General features: G+C 40.6%; 1 protein-coding gene across 3 annotated transcripts in view; it reads right to left on the reverse strand.

Annotated features, from left to right (window-relative positions):
* Nucleotides 1–18,010, reverse strand: part of LOC306875131 (protein NLRC3-like) — a gene marked incomplete at its 3' end in the record, with an annotated part of 91,279 nt that overhangs the window by 59,833 nt on the left and 13,436 nt on the right. For 2 of the 3 annotated variants that reach the window (XM_079425553.1, XM_079425552.1), the window contains one exon: nt 6,776–8,602. In XM_079425553.1, coding sequence (XP_079281679.1) covers nt 6,776–8,602 — 1,827 coding nt within the window. Of the gene's footprint in view, nt 1–6,771; nt 8,603–18,010 lie in introns of those variants that run through there. The other variant, XM_079425554.1, reaches the window with a different exon arrangement.

The raw sequence follows: 18,010 nt of genomic DNA on the forward strand, positions 1-18,010 counted from the left end.
TCCCACAGCTCCACAGCTCCAGACACAGTGAATGGCCATGAGAAGAAGCCCACTCACACACCGCCACCGTCCCACAGCTCCACAGCTCCAGACACAGTGAATGGCCATGAGAAGAAGCCCACTCACACACCGCCACCGTCCCACAGCTCCACAGCTCCAGACACAGTGAATGGCCATGAGAAGAAGCGCACTCACACACCGCCACCGTCCCACAGCTCCACAGCTCCAGACACAGTGAATGGCCATGAGAAGAAGCGCACTCACACACCGCCACCGTCCCACAGCTCCACAGCTCCAGACACAGTGAATGGCCACGAGAAGAAGCCCACTCACACACCACCACCGTCCCACAGCTCCAGACACAGTGAATGGCCATGAGAAGAAGCCCACTCACACACCACCACCGTCCCACAGCTCCACAGCTCCAGACACAGTGAATGGCCATGAGAAGAAGCGCACTGACACACCCCCACCGTCCCACAGCTCCACAGCTCCAGACACTGTGAATGGCCATGAGAAGAAGCGCACTGACACACCGCCACCGTCCCACAGCTCCACAGCTCCAGACACAGTGAATGGCCATGAGAAGAAGCCCACTCACACACCACCACCGTCCCACAGCTCCACAGCTCCAGACACAGTGAATGGCCATGTGAAGAAGCGCACTCACACTCCGCCACCGTCCCACAGCTCCAGACACAGTGAATGGCCAGCAGCACACTCACACCCCGCCGCCGTCCCACAGAACACCAGCGACTCAGGCCTCAGTAGTTCTTCTGATGGACTCAATAGGAAAGAACATTGAACCCAAGAAACTCTTCCCCAGACAGCGGGTTCTAGCGCTCCACTGCAGAAACACAAAACGTGTTCATGAACTGCTCACTAGTGATGATCTCAGCAGCCCGCAATGTATTATCATTCATACAGGTACCAATGACCTCCATAGTTTAAATGAAGGTACAGCCAAGGCAATGCATGAGATGGCAGAGAAAGCCTCACAGACATTCCCCAGTTCACGTGTACTGATCTCCAGCTTGCTCCCACGGCTCGACGTCCCACCCTCTGTGATTGATAAGATCAACGAAGAGGTCCGTCACTCCTGTTCCAGTCTGCCCAACGTGCACCTAGTCCATCACAGCTCTGTAAGACCGTGGCACCTGTATGACCGGCTCCACCTGAATCAGGATGAAGTCAGGATTTGTGCTAAAGATATCAAAGATGTTGCCCTTGGACGCTTCCCAACAACCGGCTATAAAGGAGCAAAAAGAAATATGAGAATGCAAGCGTTTGAGCCATCTGGACCTTCATCTCGCTCAGGACCACCACAAGACCTTCACAGACAAACCATGACTTCAGGCTGGTCTCACAGAGAGCAAGAGAGGCAGCCGTCCCAGCAGAGAGCAAGCTACGCCCAGGTACTATCACAGCAGACCCCCTCAGCAGCAGCGGCTCAGGAACTCTCCATTAGTGATGTGGGAGAAATCAAACGACTGCTAAGCCTTCTCTGCAACAAAATGCTCAACTGAAATCTGCAATGATTGATCACAACACATTGATTATTATCATTGTGATTATTTTTATTATCGATAGTTGTTATTGTTATTTTTACTATATTATTTATTATTAGTTTTAGTCATTATTCACAATTATTTATTTTAATCAGTTTGACTACCTTTTTACTTGTTCTATTATTACTATTACTTTATTTTGTTTTAATATTTATTTTATTTATACAAATATTTGTTTGTTTTTGTTTTTTTTTGAGGGGGGGGGGGTGTTTGCCTCCAGATAAACAGCAGTACTACTTAATCGCCGATCATATAAAAATGTTAAATATTAGTTTTTGGAATATTCAGGGTTTGTGCTCTAAAACATTTGGATTAAAAAGCACAAACACAGATTTTTTAAATAGCATCACAAATGCTGACATCCTAATTCTAACAGAAGCATGGTGTAGATCAGATGTGTCCACTCAGTGTCCTGCAAGTTACTCTGAAATCATAGTGCCCTCCTGGAAACTCAACTCAATACATCGTGGTAGAGATTCTGGAGGTTTAGTCATATGGATAAAAAATTACATTGCCCCTTTTACATCACCAGTACAGCAAGGCAAAAATCATACTTGGTTAAAATTGGATAAAAGCTTTGGAATTCTAGATAAAGACCTTTTTATCTGTGGAATTTATATTCCTCCATCAGATTCCTCATACTACGACAATCAAGTGTTTTACACTTTACAGGAAGAAATTAGTATCAATTTCTGGGGAAAATTTTACTATGTGGAGATCTAAATGCTCGAACTGGTTCAGAATTAGACTATATTGATAACTCGGGAGATAAACATCTGTTCACACATTTACCCCGAGATCTCTTCAGTACTCTACCTGGAAGAAATAACCAGGATACTGGAGTCAATGTGTCACGGTGCACACACGAGGGAGGGACCAGGAACACGCAGACGAGGATATAACTAAAATAACAGACTTTACTTAGACATCAGGACAGGGCAGGACAAGGCAAGGCAGACAAGGACATCACACACCGGGGTTAACGAGTAGACCAGACCAAATGGCACAACTCAGACAGGACTATAAATACACAGGTAAATTAACAGACACGGCTAGACACGAATAAACTAATGATTACATCAGACAAGGACAGGAAACAAACCAAATATGGGCACAAGAGGCAGGAACACATGACACACACACACAACAGTTCCCTTACAGTACTCCCCCCTCCCGCAAGGCTCGTCCCGAGCCTTAACAGTTCCATCAGGGAGGGGGGGGTGGGCGCTCTGGAGGCCCCTCAGGACAGACATCCACAGGAACACAGGACGGGGACCTCCAGAGCAGAACAGACGGAGGCCCCGGCGGAGCTCAGGAAGCCATGGCGGAGCAGGGAGCTCAGGAGGCGGGTGGTAATTGTGGCCGTGGCATCCTTCATCGGCCCGCCCACCCCACCCAGCTCTACTACCAACCCCCCCCCCCTCCCCCCAACAATTCCATGGGGAATCCAGGGGGTATCAGGAGCCCTCCGGGGCCAGACAGACAGGAACAGGGACAGGACAGGAACCCGATAGCCCTCCAGGGCTAAACACACCGACACAGGAACAGGACAGGACAGGACCGGACAGGACCGCCCACAGGAACAGGAGCCCACCTGGGCTAGCTAGGAAGCTGAGTCTTCCTCTGGGCTTGACGAGGAGTCAGGGGCCCTCACAGGGTCCCTCAACAACCTCCTCCACTTCTGCGACAGGGGGGACAAGCGGCTACGACTGGCCTCCATGGCCACAACTCAAGGAGCCGCCTGCCCCAGACGAGTCTCCATGGACACGACAAGACAAGACAAGGTATGGTAAGTTTAAAATGTTCCTGTGGGCACAACGAACAAACACGGCTCTCCTGGCCGTGACATGTGGACTTGATCCACGGAGAGGGTATCGGCGACCGACGGGCATGAGTCAGCGGCAATCCGGCAGGCTTGAGTCAGCGGCAATCCGGCGGGCATGGAATCAGAGGCTGGCCGGCGGGCATTGAGTCAGAGGCGGGTCGGCGGCGTGCACAGGGAAGCCGCGGACGGCGGCGTGAACAGGGGAGACGCCGACGGTGGGTGGGCTTTCCCCACGGACGGCGACGTGATCTCCCGCGAACGGCGGGCTCAGTGTGCCGCGGGTAGCGGCGTGAGCCGCCGACGGTGGGTTGGCTTTCCCCACGGACGGCGGACTTGGGTGAACCGCAGGTAGCGGCGTGATCTCCCGCGAATGGCGGGCTCGGTGTGCCGCGGACGGCGGCGTGAACTCCCGCGAACGGCGGGCTCGGGGTGAGCGGCAAGGTTGGGAGCCGCGGACGGCGGCGGATATCTCCCACGATCGGCGGGTTGGATGAGCCGCGGAAAGCGGCGTGATCTCCCGCGATCGGCAGACTGCAGGGCTCGCGACCAGCGGACTCGCAACACTCGCGGCAATCCTGCCGAACTCCCACGCCGACATGTCGTGGGCTAGGGCAGAAGGACGAGTGGCGACTTCCATGCCACGAGGGACAGATAAAAACAGGAACCAAAAAAAGACTTTTCAAAACGAAAAAACAAAACCGAGTGAAGGGGCGCCACATACTGTTGTGGTCTGGTCTTCTGTCACGGTGCACACACGAGGGAGGGACCAGGAACACGCAGACGAGGATATAACTCAAATAACAGACTTTACTTAGACATCAGGACAGGGCAGGACAAGGCAAGGCAGACAAGGACATCACACACCGGGGTTAACGAGTAGACCAGACCAAATGGCACAACACAGACAGGACTATAAATACACAGGTAAATTAACAGACACGGCTAGACACGAATAAACTAATGATTACATCAGACAAGGACAGGAAACAAACCAAATATGGGCACAAGAGGCAGGAACACATGACACACACACAACAGTTCCCTTACACAATGGGCATGGCAAAGAGGTAGCCCCCCTTTGTCAAACTTTAGGACTTTATATCCTCAATGGTAGAATCAAAGGAGATTCCTGTGGACAATTTACCTATAGCTCAAATCTCGGCAACAGTGTTGTAGATTATGCCATATAGAATATAAGCCCCTCCCATTTCAGTGCACTTACCGTCAAAGCTCATCACCCCTGTCTGATCACAGCCAGATCAATCTCTTCAGGTGAAAACATCAAATCAAGAGAGATCCAGAAAAAGCCAATTCATCTACATAAACTCAAAACATATAGATGGACTCGTAATGCTGCTGAAACATATATTAAAGTATTGAAGTCAAATGAAATAGTCAATTCCATAACACTGTTTAACAATTCAACATATGATAATAATTGGAAATGAATACATTTAGCAATTAAACATATTAATGATATTTTTGAAAACAGCAAAAAAGGCTAATTTAAATAAAACTACCACATATAAACACAAAAACAGAGCTAAACAAAAACCTTCTGAAAAGTGGTTTGACCGTGATTGTAAAACAATAAGACAAGCGCTACGATTAATCTCAAATCAAAAACACAAAGATCCAGTCAACTCAGAATTACGCTTAAAGCACTCAGAACTTCTGAAACAATACAAAAGCACACTGAGACAGAAGAAATTAGATTATTATAACAACACACTTCAGAAGATCAGGGTCAGTTCTGGAGCACTTGGCACAGTCTGAACAATACAGAGCCACAATAACTTGCCAAAACTGAAAACTGAAATCCCTCAAATGTAAGAAATCCTGTGGCCCTGACAACAGAAACAATGAGATGCTTAAAAACATCTCTCCTGAACTTCAGATTGCATTACTCAAACTCTTCAATCTGACTCTGAGTTCAGGCGTTTTTCCTGAGGTCTGGAACACAGGACTCATCTCTCCCATCTTTAAAAGTGGAGACAAAACAGATCCTAATAACTACAGAGGGATATGTGTAACCAGTAATTTGGCAAAAGTATTTTGCTCTATAATCAACTCTCGGATTTCATCTTTCTTAAAGCAGCACAATATCATCAGCAAATCTCAAATTGGCTTCCTCCCTAAACATCGAACCACTGACCATATTCACACACTACACACATTAATAAATCAACATGTACACCTAAAGAAAGAGGGAAAAATATTTGCATGCTTCAGAGATTTTAAGAAGGCTTTTGACTCCATTTGGCATAATGGATTGCTTTATAAAATCATTCAAAGTGGCATAGGGGGTAAAATTTATGACTTAATTAAAAACATGTATTACCAAAATAAATGTGCAGTAAAAATTGGACAGCAAAGGACAGACTATTTTTCTCAACAGCGAGGAGTGAGACAGGGCTTTATTTAACATATATATCAATGAACTGGCAGATCTACTGGACCAATCAGACAGTCCAGGACTACAATTATTCCTCACAGAAGTCAAATATTTACTGTATGCAGACGACTTGCTAATTCTATCTAAAACACCAGAAGGTCTCCAGAACAACCTTGACATTTTAACTAAATACTGCCTTGATTGGAACTTAGAAGTCAACATCCAACAAACTAAGATTATGATATTTCAGAAAACAACAGAAATCTAGAACATATTTACTTCAAACACCACACTTCAACATGCTTTACAATATAATTATCTCGGTCTGGTTTTAACTCAAACTGGACATTTCAATTTGGCAATAAAAGCATTACTTGTAAAAGCCCGCAGGGCACTGCATGCCATACGAACAAAATTATTCAAAATAAACATTACACATAGAACGGTGATTAAACTGATCTGGAACTACCTGTGCATAATGCAGACCTCTGTAAATAATAATGTAAAATACTGGCTACTAGTGCTGTACAGTAAAGAGCAAGCACACTTCAAGCACTGCTTCACTGTAATAGTTCACTGTAACCGCAGTCAAACAGCTGGAACATTAAGCATTTATGATCAATAATCACTGAAGATTAAATGTGATAATGCTATATTATTATTGCTGTTAATATTAGCAGTAATGTATGTGATTATTTTATCTTCATTCACAGTAAACATGTCTGAATTGCAGCTTTACTGATCGATGGTGTCGACTGTCCCTTTGCTCCACCTGCTGCTGATTTAATGAACGAGTTTCTCATGTGACCGGGTTGTGTTTACCGCGGTGATAACAGACATTTTACTCCACTATCTACTGCATTAAAAACACCTGGAGAGACTCCATTAAGATTCTGGTCTGTTATTTAGGAGAAAATCTCTCATTTATTATAAAGGTGTCATATTCATTATTAAATATGATAGTTTAGTTAATGATGAAACACTTACAGAGCTTTTCTGCAGTTGATCACAGCTGGTATCAGTCTTCTTCTGCCCTCATCTGATGTGTTGTATTTCTTGAGCTCAAACTCATCCAGCGGCTCCTCTGACATCTGAAGCATGTAGGAGATTGTTGAGCAGTGAGCAGAAGTGACATACTTCTCTGAGTGTTTGTCTGATTTCACAAACTCCTGAATCTCTCTGAACAGAGTCTGATCTTTCACTTCCAGCAGACAGAGGAACAGATTGATGGACTGACCAGCTGAGAGACCATGACTACCCTTGATCTTCTCTTTAATGTACTGTGTGGTTTCTCTGATGCTCTCTGAGCTGTTCTCTGTGTGTGTCAGTAGATCCTGTAAGAGTCTCTGATTGGACTCCAGTGAGACGCCCAGCAGGAACCGCAGGAACAGATCCAGATGACCATTCTTACTCTCAAGAGCTTTATCTACTGCTGATCTAAGTAGATCATACAGAGAGCATCTAAGAAACTGCAGCAATTCTTTGTTAACCACATGTGAGTAAAGCAGATAGAAAGCAGCGAGAAACTCCTGAAGGCTCAGATGAATGAAGCTGTAGACTTTCCTCTGATGAATCACAGATTCCTCCTTAAAGATCTCAGTGCAAATCCCAGAATACACTGAGGCGTCAGTGACGTCTATGCCGCTCTCAATCAGGTCCTCCTCATAGAACATCACATTGCCCTTCATCAGCTGTTTGAAAGCCACTTCAGCAAGTTTCACAATCACTTCTCTGTTGGACTGCAGGAGTTTCTTTGGATCTCTCTCTTCATACTTCTGGTTCCTCATGTTGATCTGAATCAGCAGGAAGTGGATGTACATTTCAGTCAGAGTTTGAGGGATTTCTGCACTCAGATCTTCTTCCAGGAGCTTCTGAAGCACAGTGGATGAGATCCAGCAGAAGACGGGGATGTGGCACATGATGTGGAGGCTTCTTGCTCTTCTGATGTGTGAGATGATTCTGCTGGCTTGATGCTGGTCACTGATTCTCTTCCTGAAATATTCCTCCTTTTGAGGCTCATTGAATCCCTGAATTTCTGTCAGACGGTTGATGTATTTGGAGGGGATCTGACTGGCTGCTGCTGGTCTGGAGGTGATCCAGATGAGAGCAGAGGGAAGCAGCTCTCCTTTCATGAGCTTTGACATCAACACACCCACTGATGAAGTCTCAGTCACATCACAAACTTTCTGAGCGTCTGAAAACATCAGTGTGATTCTGCTTTCATCCAGACCATCAAAGATGAACACAACTTTACAATCCTCATAAATCTTTGAGTCCAGATCTTGAAGTTCAGGATGAAAGTCCAGCAGAAGTCTGTGAAGACTGTACTGATGATCTCGGATCAAGTTCAGCTCTCGAAATGGAAGCACAAACATCAAATCTACATCCTGATTGGCTTTTCCCTCGGCCCAGTCCAGAATGAACTTCTGCACAGAGACGGTTTTTCCGATTCCAGCGATGCCTTTAGTAAGAACAGTCTTGATCTGGTCTTTCTCCTCACATCCTGGTTCAGCTGAGGCTTTAAAGATGTCATTGCAGTAGATTGGACTGTCTTGTGAGTGTTTTGTTCTGGCTGTTTTCTCCATCTGTAAAACCTCATGTTCTTCATTCACTCCTTCACTCTCTCCCTCTATGATGTAGAGCTGTGTGTAGATCCTGTTCAGGAGGGTTTGATTCTCCTGGAGTTTCAGTCCCTCAAATAATCTCTCATACTTGTTCTTCATGCTGGTTTTGAGCCGGTCTTTGACTCTCTGTAGTTCATCATCTACTGTTTGAGGAGAATCTAGATCTCCAATCTGATCATCTCTAGTCCCTCTGCAGAAACAACAGAAATAAAACAAACAACAAATTAAATAATAATGTAAATTAAAGCATTTAAATACATACAATTAAAAATACAAATCATATTGTAAATCAATACATATGACAATCTTGTATTTCATGTATAATTAATGTCTGATATATTTCTATTTCAGTTCATTTTCTAATTCAAAGCTGAAGACTGGAGTAATGATGCTGAAAATTCAGTGTCCCATGATCTTCAGAAACTATTCTAATATACTGATGTATTATCAATGTTGAAACTGTTCTGCTGCTTCATATTTATATGGAACCTGTGTTTCTTTTTTCTTTGATTCTTTGATTAATACAAAGTTTAAAAGAGCAGCATTCATTCAAAATATAAATATTTTCTAACAATAGAAGTCTTTACTATCAATTTGATCCATTTAACACATCCTTGCTGAATAAAGTTTATTTAACTTTCTTAAAGTATCTTAAAAAAAAAAAAAAGAAAAAAAAATTGAATAGTTTATATTGTAACACAGAATCTCTATTTTGACTAAACACAGTTCTTTTTAACTTTTTTATATTTTAAAAATACCACAAGTCCCGGATGGATGGACGGATGGATGTTTGATTAGGATAAATTAAATTAATGTGTTATACCTTCATCTGATTACCAGAAAAATTAAGAAGAACATTTTATATTATTATTGTTTAAGAAAGGACCCTACACAAAAAAAGAATAGGTTTAAAATACAGGCCTGTGGTTCTTAATTTCTTTTTATTAATCCACCATTTGTAAAGTGATGTTTACTGTTAATTTTTTAGAAATATCAATAGCTTTTGTATTAAAAATATATTCACTGAATGTAATCCAAAAATCGAGAATCGAATGGAAAGCTTGCGAATCAAAATCGAATCGGGACATCTGAATCAATACCCAGCCCCAGGGCCGTAGCTAGAGGATTGGGGGCCCCCTGAAAAAATATTGATGTTGGCCCCCACATCAATACATATAGATGTATACAGGGGCGGACTGGGGCCAAAAAGTGGCCCTGGACTTTTTGGCACAGAGCGACCCACCAAACCCTGTCCACAACACACCACACCATAAATGAGTGGCATAATCTTGACATTATAATTTGTCTTTTCTGGTGTATATGGCAAATAGTAAATAATTTTTAATAATTTTTACAAGGGACAGTTTAATATCACTAAAGTTAAATACCAATATTATCGGTCCAAATGACACAATGCTCTGGTATCGTCCAGAAGACTTAAATAGTGCAGAATGTGGACTGTTTTAATAGGCCTTTCTATTGGTCATATACAGTATTTGTCCTTTTGCAGGAGCTTGACATCTATCATTATAAGTAATAGAGCTCCAATTGTGGAGAAGAGTATACTAATTATTTTGATGATGAAAAATACAGTAAACAGTACTGTGAAATATATAATGTTACAATTTAAAACAGCTGTCTTCTATGCGAATACATAGTAAAATATAGTTGACTGTTGTGATGTGCAGCTGTATTTTCAGCATCATTTCTCCAGTCTTCAGTGTCACATGATCTTCAGAAATCATAATAATATACTGATTTACTGCTCAACAAACATTTCTGATTATTATCAATGTTAAAAACTATTGTGCTGCTTCATATTTTTGTGGAAAATGTGATACCATTCAGTCTTGGGTAAGATTAAAAATATAAATTAATATTTTTCTTCAACAATGTTGCTTTAAATCAAAGATTATAGAATATAAAAAGGGACTTTGATTTAAACTGATTTAAGCGACAGTAAATATATTTACACTTATTACAAAGTACTTATATTTCAAATAAATGCGGTTCTTTAACTGAGAACCATTATACCAATAATAAAACCATTATTAATAACTGATAATTAAACCGCAAATTAGGCATCATTAGAATTATTTCTGAAGGGACACTGAAGACTGGATGATGCTGAAAATTCAACTTTGATCACAGCAATAAATTACATTTAAAATATCCTAAATAGAAAACCACTATTTTAAGTGTAATAATTCATTATATTTGGCTATTGTTTTGCTGTATTGTTGATCAAATAAATTCAATATTCTTTCAAATAAATAAAAAGCCTCATTTATTTCAAACTTTTAACTACCAGTGTGTATATAAAATATGCTAATAGTGTGTGTTTAAGCAAATTATATTTTTATTAGGCCTATAATATAAATCACTTTCCTATGCACAACACTCGAAAGTCTTCAGATTTACAGTGTTCTAGAGTAAGATTGAGAATGATTTTTATAGATTTTTAAACATTTTCTTAGACACGTAAAATCACGGAACAAAGCAGATTTACAAGAACTCTTATCTCGTGTCGACTGAAAACTGCATTATAGCCTACATAGTGACAATTCGAATAATGGCATTAAAATATGAGACATTTGAAAAGGCCAGTAATAATTTGCATTCCTAAAAATTAATGTCTGTTATTTAACTAAACGGTTGGCAAATATTGCTGAATTTGTCATGTTTAGCGGCTTACATCTTACCTCAGCTGGCATTCAAGTCGCGCGCAGCTCAGCATCTGTGAACAGTAAATCCCGCCTTCTACACTTTGATTGGCTGTTTCAAACATTTTGACATTGACGAGCGCTTTTGAGCCGCTGCACTGAGCTGGAGCATGCTAAATTAATTAGAATTAATTAGAATGCCCTTGGCCATTCGTCTGGACCGATGGAAGGATATACGTACATTTACTACAATCCAATTTTTTAATATATATTACGCAAAGGGCCGGTCCACATTGTACAGCGGCCCACCGGTCTCAACTCTGATTGGACGTCTTGTTCTCGATCTGGGGTGGGACTTCTTAGAATACTTCGTATCAGACTAAACCATTTTTCGGGAGGGTAGACAATTTCTTTAACCAAATTGCATGCTTTTTTGTGGTTTTCATAATATCTTAGTTATACAACTACTAAAATATTAGAATTATTCACAGAACATTGGCCTATATAGTATAATTCCTGGATTTTGTGGGGCCCCCTGGGCGGTGGGGGCCCCTAGAATTGTCCCCACCTTTCACCCCACTAGCGACGGCCCTGCCCAGCCCTAATGTGTGAAAATAATATATAAAATATATTATAATATATATATATTTTTTATAACACATACACACACATAAAATATATAAATATATATATATATATATATATATATATACACATACATACATACATGTGTGTGTGTGCGTGTATAGGAAAAATAATAGCAATAAATAATAATAATAATAAAAAAATAATAATAGTAAATAAATAATAATAATAATAGTAAATAAGTGTCCATGACATCAGATATTAAAAATCCAATTATTTCTGTATCCACCCCCTCACTGTGCGTGTTAATCTGTCTACAGGATGAATTTAGATGAATTTAGATTCAGTTATTAACACTTGATCATTAGCCATATAGACCTGCATAAATATATAATATTAAATCACTCAGAGCTGTAAATCTGTGCAATATACGTGAGCACTTTGAATGAGTAAAAGACACCTTCTTTGTGATTAATATTTTATTATTTATTAAAGACTATAATAACTACTAAAAAATCTAAAATCAATATAGTACAGTGTCTAAAATACAGATAATTCCATATCCATTAATCATTTATTATCAATATGTATTCTTTCTGATATATTCATCTTTTTAATGATTTTATTCTATATCAATTCAGAATTGAATGCTACTTAACAGTTATTCATAGATTTAGTGCACATCTATTCTCCATATAGCCTACATCTGTGTTTTAATGCTTCATTTTAGATATGCTCATGTTCCAGGGACGTATTGCTCTTATGTCTTTCTTTCCTTCGTCTGACATATAAAAGTACACCGTGTTATGTTCCAGTTTTTGCTAGACAGGATGTTGGAAATTCTTCATGCATAATGTTTTTATATGCATGGAAGTGTTTGATTTGATCTCTTCATAGAGCATATGAATATTCTGGGCCTAGCAATATTGGAAGATTTGCAGAGCTTGCTGTTTCTGCTCAAAGGGTGTAAAAAACACAACCTCCTCCGACAAGTCAAGCTGACCTTGCTCTGATATTATCCAAGAAAGGAAAATAGTAGGCAAATCATTTTGCTGATCAGACAAGAACATTCTTGATCAGACAATAATATTCCATGAAGACGGAGGTATCTAAGCCTATCGAATACTCCTTCAAACTGGCATCTTCAATCTTCATCTCTCAGCTCTTGAATATCACTATACTCCGGTCAGATCACTCAGTTTTAGCAGAATCTGTTCAGCTTGGATATTGTATCTATTTTTAATCTCTTTCTTTAATTTTCATATTTTAGCATTTAATCATCTGTAATCAGTATCACTTATACTTATGATAATTGATTTTTAATAAACTACACTTCTACGGAAAGACTTTGTCTGCTTGGATCTCTTCTCAGTGCATCAATATAGTTTATAAAAGTATGAATAAAAATGTTGCAGAGAAAATGAACATCTATCGCCTAAATATGCAGTAAAGCACATTAATAATAATATTTGCTGTAGGTCAGATTTAAAAACAGTAAACAATTTTTTTTTTTTTTTTTTTTTAAACATAATATGCCTATATGCAAAAATAAATAAATCAATATTTTCAGCAAGGTTTTATTCCCATTATCCACACATAAAAGCCCAGTTCATGCTGATGGACTAGTGCTATTATTGTCTTCTTTGTCACCGCAGTTGTTCTTTAAAACCCTTTGCATGTCTTACTGAACTACAGTGTAGGATATTATCATCATAAGTTTTTTCTTATCCACCGATCCTAAAAAAAAAGAACAGCTAGATATAAATAAACATTATACAAAACTAAATCTCAAATAGTAGATAGGGGGGGGAGTTGTGGCCTAATGGTTAGAGAGTTGGACTCGTAATCGAAAGGTTGCGGGTTCGAGTCCCCGGCCGGCGGGGATTGTAGGTGGTTGGAGTGAATGTCCAGCGCTCTCTCCACCCTCAATACCACGACTGAGGTGCCCTTGAGCAAGACACCGAACCCACAACTGCTCCCCGGGCGCCGCAGCATAAATGCCCACTGCTCTGGGTGTGTGTTCACGGTGTGTGTGTGTTCACTGCTGTGTGTGTGTGTGTGTGTGTGTGTTCACTGCTGTGTGTGTGTGTGTGTGTTCACTGCTGTGTGTGTGTGCACGTTGGATGGGTTAAATGCAGAGCACGAATTCCGAGTATGGGTCACCATACTTGGCTGAATGTCACTTCACTTCACTTCACTAGATCATTTTAATCAACATCTCCCAGCTGAAACTGCTCAATGTTAAAGTATGTCTGCTTCGTGTACTGTGAAAAATGCAATAATATCTGACTTTATTTAACGTGTAACCCAGCTGTTGAGATTGAAGACCACTATTTATGTTCATCACACAGAAACATAATTAATATTTCTCATAGGTGAGGCTATTTATAGCACAGGTAGGACTATATCATGGCCATGAATTAAGAATTTGTTCCCCAGACTTAATTTGTGAGCCGCTCATATTACACAGCTCTGTTCTGCCCGAAGTACTCGGAGATGTACCAAGCGTTTAAAAGGAACTTAATCTAACTAATTTCACATAAATTAAAAAAAACACACATTTGCTAATTGATTCTAACTAAAATCGCTGTTGTTAGCACTGAATATTTCTGTAGTTCAGCCAAACAGCGTAGATCATTCATAAAAACATATATTAACGAACGCTCATGCGCAAACATCTATACTAATAAGCTCTGCTGTATCATAAACCAATGAATTTGGGAATGGGCGGAGCAACACGTATAGTTCACGGATAGTTCACCCAGAAATGAAAATTAGCCAAAGATTTACTCGTCCTCAAGGCATCACCGTCATTCGCTCGACCGCCTTGTTGGAAACGCGCCTGCTTGAGAGACCGGAAGCTGGACTAAACGGTTTATAAAGTTTTAAGAAACAACATTTTTCTTAAACGAACGCATCGTTTCACTTCAAAAGTCCTTTATTAACACCCTGGAGCTGTGTGGAGCAGTTCTGAGATGGATACTTTTTTCAGATTCAGAAACAGGGGCACCATTCACTGCAATTATACAGATTGGAACAGACAGGACAATACTGAATATAACTCTGAATGTGTTCGTCTGAAAGAGGAATATCAGACACGCATAGGATGCCTTGAGGGTGAGGAAATCTTTGGCTAATTTTCATTTTTGGGTGAACTATCCCTTTAATGTGTCGCCCCAATCGTCCAGGGTGCACTCTGGGGCTACTCGCGTAACCGGTACATGTGACAACAGAACAACACGATGATCAAACAGATGAAACTCTATCAACGCACCTGAAGAGATCTAACTGTCAGATTATTGATGCCATTTGTCTGGAAGAGACCACAGCCTGAAAAGACAAAGAACCCTTACGAGAACCAACACCTGAACTCCGTCTCGCAAGCCTAAGACAACACACCCAACTGAGAGAGGCAGAAGTTCCACACCTGATACATGACTCTCCACCTCCACTTCCTCTACTCACTCTCCCCTTCTCTCACCTCACTTCCATTTAAATACAGGACTGCAGAGATCACAAATATCCATCTTTCTTAATTAGAGTTTATAACAATACATGTGTGATGTCATTTGAAAGGCACCTATGTGTCTGGTAAAGGGGTCTCATTCTCTTAACAGTAATAGCCTTTAATATTGATGCTCCCAGGTCTTTCACACAAATTACCTCCTGTATGTAAATGAAGTGCAGCTTCCCGCAGAAATCAAAGTTATTTACTTGAAACCCCCAGAAGTGACCATTTGGTGACTTCGGGGTTCTTCTGGATATTTAAGGGAGAGTGACAAAGAGCTCAAGGAATCTGTAGACAGATCTCCCACATACTTGTAGACTTTTGTTCTCAGGTAATATTTCTCTCCTTCGTGTATTATTGAATGTTTTATATGATTGATCAATGTGTGTTTAATGTTTAAATTGAACTATGAATTATTATCTTGATTACCTGAGGAATAAATTATGTTTGAATTTATTCTGACTACTCTGAAATTATTTTCTCAAGTAAAGTATGTAAGATATATGTTTCTGCAAACCTGCGTCTAGGGTTAATAAGTGTTTGACTTTAGTTAAGTTGTACTCAGTTGCGTTAACTATGGGGGGCTAGTTACAATACAGGTCATAACCGCTGGTTACTGTCTCAGTTTTAATTAAGTTGTACGTAGTTATATAACTATTGGGGGCTAGACGAAATAGTATTAGCATAACCTCTGATTATGGTTTGAGCTTTAATTAAGTTGTACGTAGTTATATAATTATTGGGGGCTAGACAAAATAGTACTAACATAACCTCTGATTACTTCTTGAGCTTTAACTAAGTTGTACAGGGTGGGCCATTTATATGGATACACCGTAATAACATGGGAATGGTTGGTGATATTAAAGTCCTGTTTGTGGCACATTAGTATATGTGAGGGGGCAAACTCCTCAAGATGGGTGGTGACCATGGTGGCCATTTAGAAGTCGGCCATCTTGGATACAACTTTTGTTTTTTCAATAGGAAGAGGGCCATGTGACACATCAAACGTATTGGTAATGTCACAAGAAAAACAATGGTGTGCTTGGTTTCAACATAACTTTATTCGTTCATGAGTTATTTACAAGTTTCTGACCACTTATAAAATCTGTTCAATGTGCTGCCCATTGTGTTAGATTGTCAATGCAACCCTCTTCTCCCACACTTCACACACTGATAGCAACACCGCAGGAGAAATGCCAGCACAGGCATCCAGTATCCGTAGTTTCAGGTGCTGCACATCTCGTATCTTCACACCATAGACAATTGCCTTCAGATGACCCCAAAGATAAAAGTCTAAGGGGGTCAGATCGGGAGACCTTGGGGGCCATTCAACTGGCCCACGACGACCAATCCACTTTCCAGGAAACTGTTCATCTAGGAATGCTCGGACCTGGCACCCATAATGTGGTGGTGCACCATCTTGCTGGAAAAACTCAGGGAACGTCCCAGCTTCAGTGCATAAAGAGGGAAACACATCATCATGTAGCAATTTCAAATATCCAGTGGCCTTGAGGTTTCCATTGATGGTGCACCACCACATTATGGGTGCCAGGTCCGAGCATTCCTAGATGAACAGTTTCCTGGAAAGTGGATTGGTCGGCGTGGGCCAGTTGAATGGCCCCCAAGGTCTCCCGATCTGACCCCCTTAGAAGAGTGGGAGAAGAGGGTTGCATTGACAATCCAACACAATGGGCAGCACATTGAACACATTTTATAAGTGGTCAGAAACTTGTAAATAACTCATGAACAAATAAAGTTACGTTGAAACCAAGCACACCATTGTTTTTCTTGTGACATTACCAATAAGTTTGATGTGTCACATGGCCCTCTTCCTATTGAAAAAACAAAAGTTGTATCCAAGATGGCCGACTTCTAAATGGCCACCATGGTCACCACCCATCTTGAGGAGTTTGCCCCCTCACATATACTAATGTGCCACAAACAGGACTTTAATATCACCAACCAATGTTATTACGGTGTATCCATATAAATGGCCCACCCTGTACATAGGTGACTGTAGGGGGCTAAACAGAACTACTATTAAAATAATGGTGCGCATAGGCGACTTATTAAATAGTATTAGCCATAACCTCTGACTAATGAATAGACCGACGAGTTTGTGATTATGGGGTACACGTACATCGGCCGGCGTGATACACCTTGAGCAACATAGATTCATAATGAATGAGTAAATATAAAGTAAGGGTTAATCAAATAGAATGATCAAACATTCATCAAAATTTACTAACCAGTATCTTATAAAACCTGTTCATTTTTGGAGTCAGATGAATTAAGGAGGTAATACCTATGAGAAAGTAATATGTTATTATGTACAAGTATATGTTATTATGATGCGTAAAAGGAAAGACAGCATCACGCAAGAACCCTTCTGCCGTGCCATTGGCTGCCGTCGTTGGACCAGTGGGCAGACCTTACACAGTAGAAGTGAAATATGCCATTACTTTGCATACGAAACAGATGATAAAGGTGAAGGAACTGATCTCACTGCACCTGAATGCAAGCGTTGCTACAAGTCACCACAGGAGGCAACACATCAAACCTTTTTAAGCATTTGTCTCTACTCATCCTGATCTTTTCAGAGCATTACGAGATCGACAGGTGAGTGAGTGCATCATTCATGAATTCAGATTTAATTTGAACTTATATTTACACACATGCAGATGTGATACAGTAGCTCAAATGTGTGTGAGACACGCTAGAACCAGTGAAGGTTTGGTCACGTATATATGCACTTGCATTTCATACAATCTAATATTACCTGAATTTGAATTAAGCAAAAGTTGTGCTATATTAATTTTAGTATCAATAATATGAAGGAAAT

Source organism: Barbus barbus (assembly GCF_936440315.1).
Source record: "Barbus barbus genome assembly, chromosome: 9".
Classification (NCBI taxonomy): Eukaryota; Metazoa; Chordata; class Actinopteri; order Cypriniformes; family Cyprinidae; genus Barbus; species Barbus barbus.